General features: G+C 50.0%; 1 protein-coding gene across 2 annotated transcripts in view; it reads right to left on the reverse strand.

Moving 5' to 3' along the window:
- The window catches only part of spegb (striated muscle enriched protein kinase b), a 44,884-nt gene that overhangs the window by 25,308 nt on the left and 18,182 nt on the right, over positions 1 to 1,394 (reverse strand). For both annotated transcript variants that reach the window (XM_015018241.1, XM_015018242.1), the window contains exons 11-12: positions 635 to 895; positions 397 to 555 (exon numbers count right to left, since the gene is read on the reverse strand). In XM_015018241.1, coding sequence (XP_014873727.1) covers positions 397 to 555; positions 635 to 895 — 420 coding nt within the window. The remainder of the gene's footprint in view (positions 1 to 396; positions 556 to 634; positions 896 to 1,394) is intronic.

Consider the following 1,394-nt stretch of genomic DNA (forward strand, 5'->3'; position numbering starts at 1 on the left):
TGTGGTGTGTGTGGGTAGTGTGTGTAGTGTTTGTGTGTAGTGTGTGTGTGTAGTGTGTGTGTGTAGTGTGTGTGTGTAGTGTGTGTGTGTAGTGTGTGTAGTGTGTGTGTGTAGTGTGTTTGTAGTGTGTGTAGTGTTTGTGTGTAGTGTGTTTGTAGTGTGTGTTGTGTGTATTGTGTGTAGTGTGTGTATTGTGTGTATTGTGTGTGTGTATTGTGTGATGTGTGTATTGTGTGGTGTGTGTATTGTGTGTAGTGTGTGTGTGTGTGTGTGTGTGGTGTGTGATGTGTGTATTGTGTGGTGTGTGTGTGTGTGTATTGTGTATTGTGTATTTTGTAGTGTGTGTATTGTGTGGTGTGTGTAGTGTGTGTATTGTGTATTGTGTAGTGTGTGTACCAAAGTGGCTCCAGAGGACTTTCGGCGGCGGCGTCCCGCTCACTTTGCAGTCGAATCGAGCGTTTCGACCCTCAATCACTTCCAGAACGTCCAACTTCCGAGTGAACAGAGGCTCCAGTGACGGAATCACTTTGAGTTTCCCGCTTGATGTCACTTCCTCTGAAAGTGGAAACCAATAACAGCGATTAGGTGACATCAGCGGCGGCCATCTTGCGTCTCACGTTCTCCGGGTCCGAACCTTTGGCGGTGCTGAGCTTGCAGGTGTACGTCCCGCTGTCGTCCTCGTGGACGGAGTTGAGCAGCAGGCGGCACTTCCTGCCGTCGAAGTGCATCTTGCAGTTCAGCAGGGCGGGCTGGATCAGCTTCCCGTCCGCCAGCCAGTCCACGTCGGTGTCCTTCGGCCCGACGGCGTGACACTCGAACAGAACCGTCTCTCCCGCCTTCGCCGTGATGTCCCTCACCGGGCGAACGACGGACAGACCCGGCTCGACCAGAGGAGCTGAGAGAGAGAGAGAGAGAGAGAGACAGAGAGAGAGAGAGAGAGAGAGAGAGAGAGACATGGGAACCAAAATGAGAGAGAAACATGTGATAAGAGATTTTACTGACTGTGATAGGAAGGAAGGAAGGAAGGAAGGAAGGGAAGAAGGAAGGAAGGAAGAAAGGAAGGGAGGAAGGAAAGGAAGAAGGAAGGGAAGAAGGAAGGATGAAAGGAAGGACGGAAGGAAGGAAGGGAGGAAGGAAGGATAAAAGGAAGGAAGGAAAGAAAGAAGGAAGGATGAAAGGAAGGAAGGAAGGAAGGAAGGATGAAAAGGAGGAAAGAAGGAAGGATGAAAGGAAGGAAGGAAGGAAGGATGAAAGGGAGGAGAGAAGGAAGGAGGAAAGGAAGGAAGGAAGGAAGGAAGGAAGGAAGGAAGGATGAAAGGGAGGAAAGAAGGAAGGATGAAAGGAAAGAAGGAAGGAAGGAAGGAAGGAAGGAAGGATGAAAGGGAGGAAAGAAG

The sequence above is a fragment of the Poecilia latipinna genome, unplaced genomic scaffold (genome assembly GCF_001443285.1).
Source record: "Poecilia latipinna isolate Pla-1442-1.1 unplaced genomic scaffold, P_latipinna-1.0 Scaffold2252, whole genome shotgun sequence".
Classification (NCBI taxonomy): domain Eukaryota; kingdom Metazoa; phylum Chordata; class Actinopteri; order Cyprinodontiformes; family Poeciliidae; genus Poecilia; species Poecilia latipinna.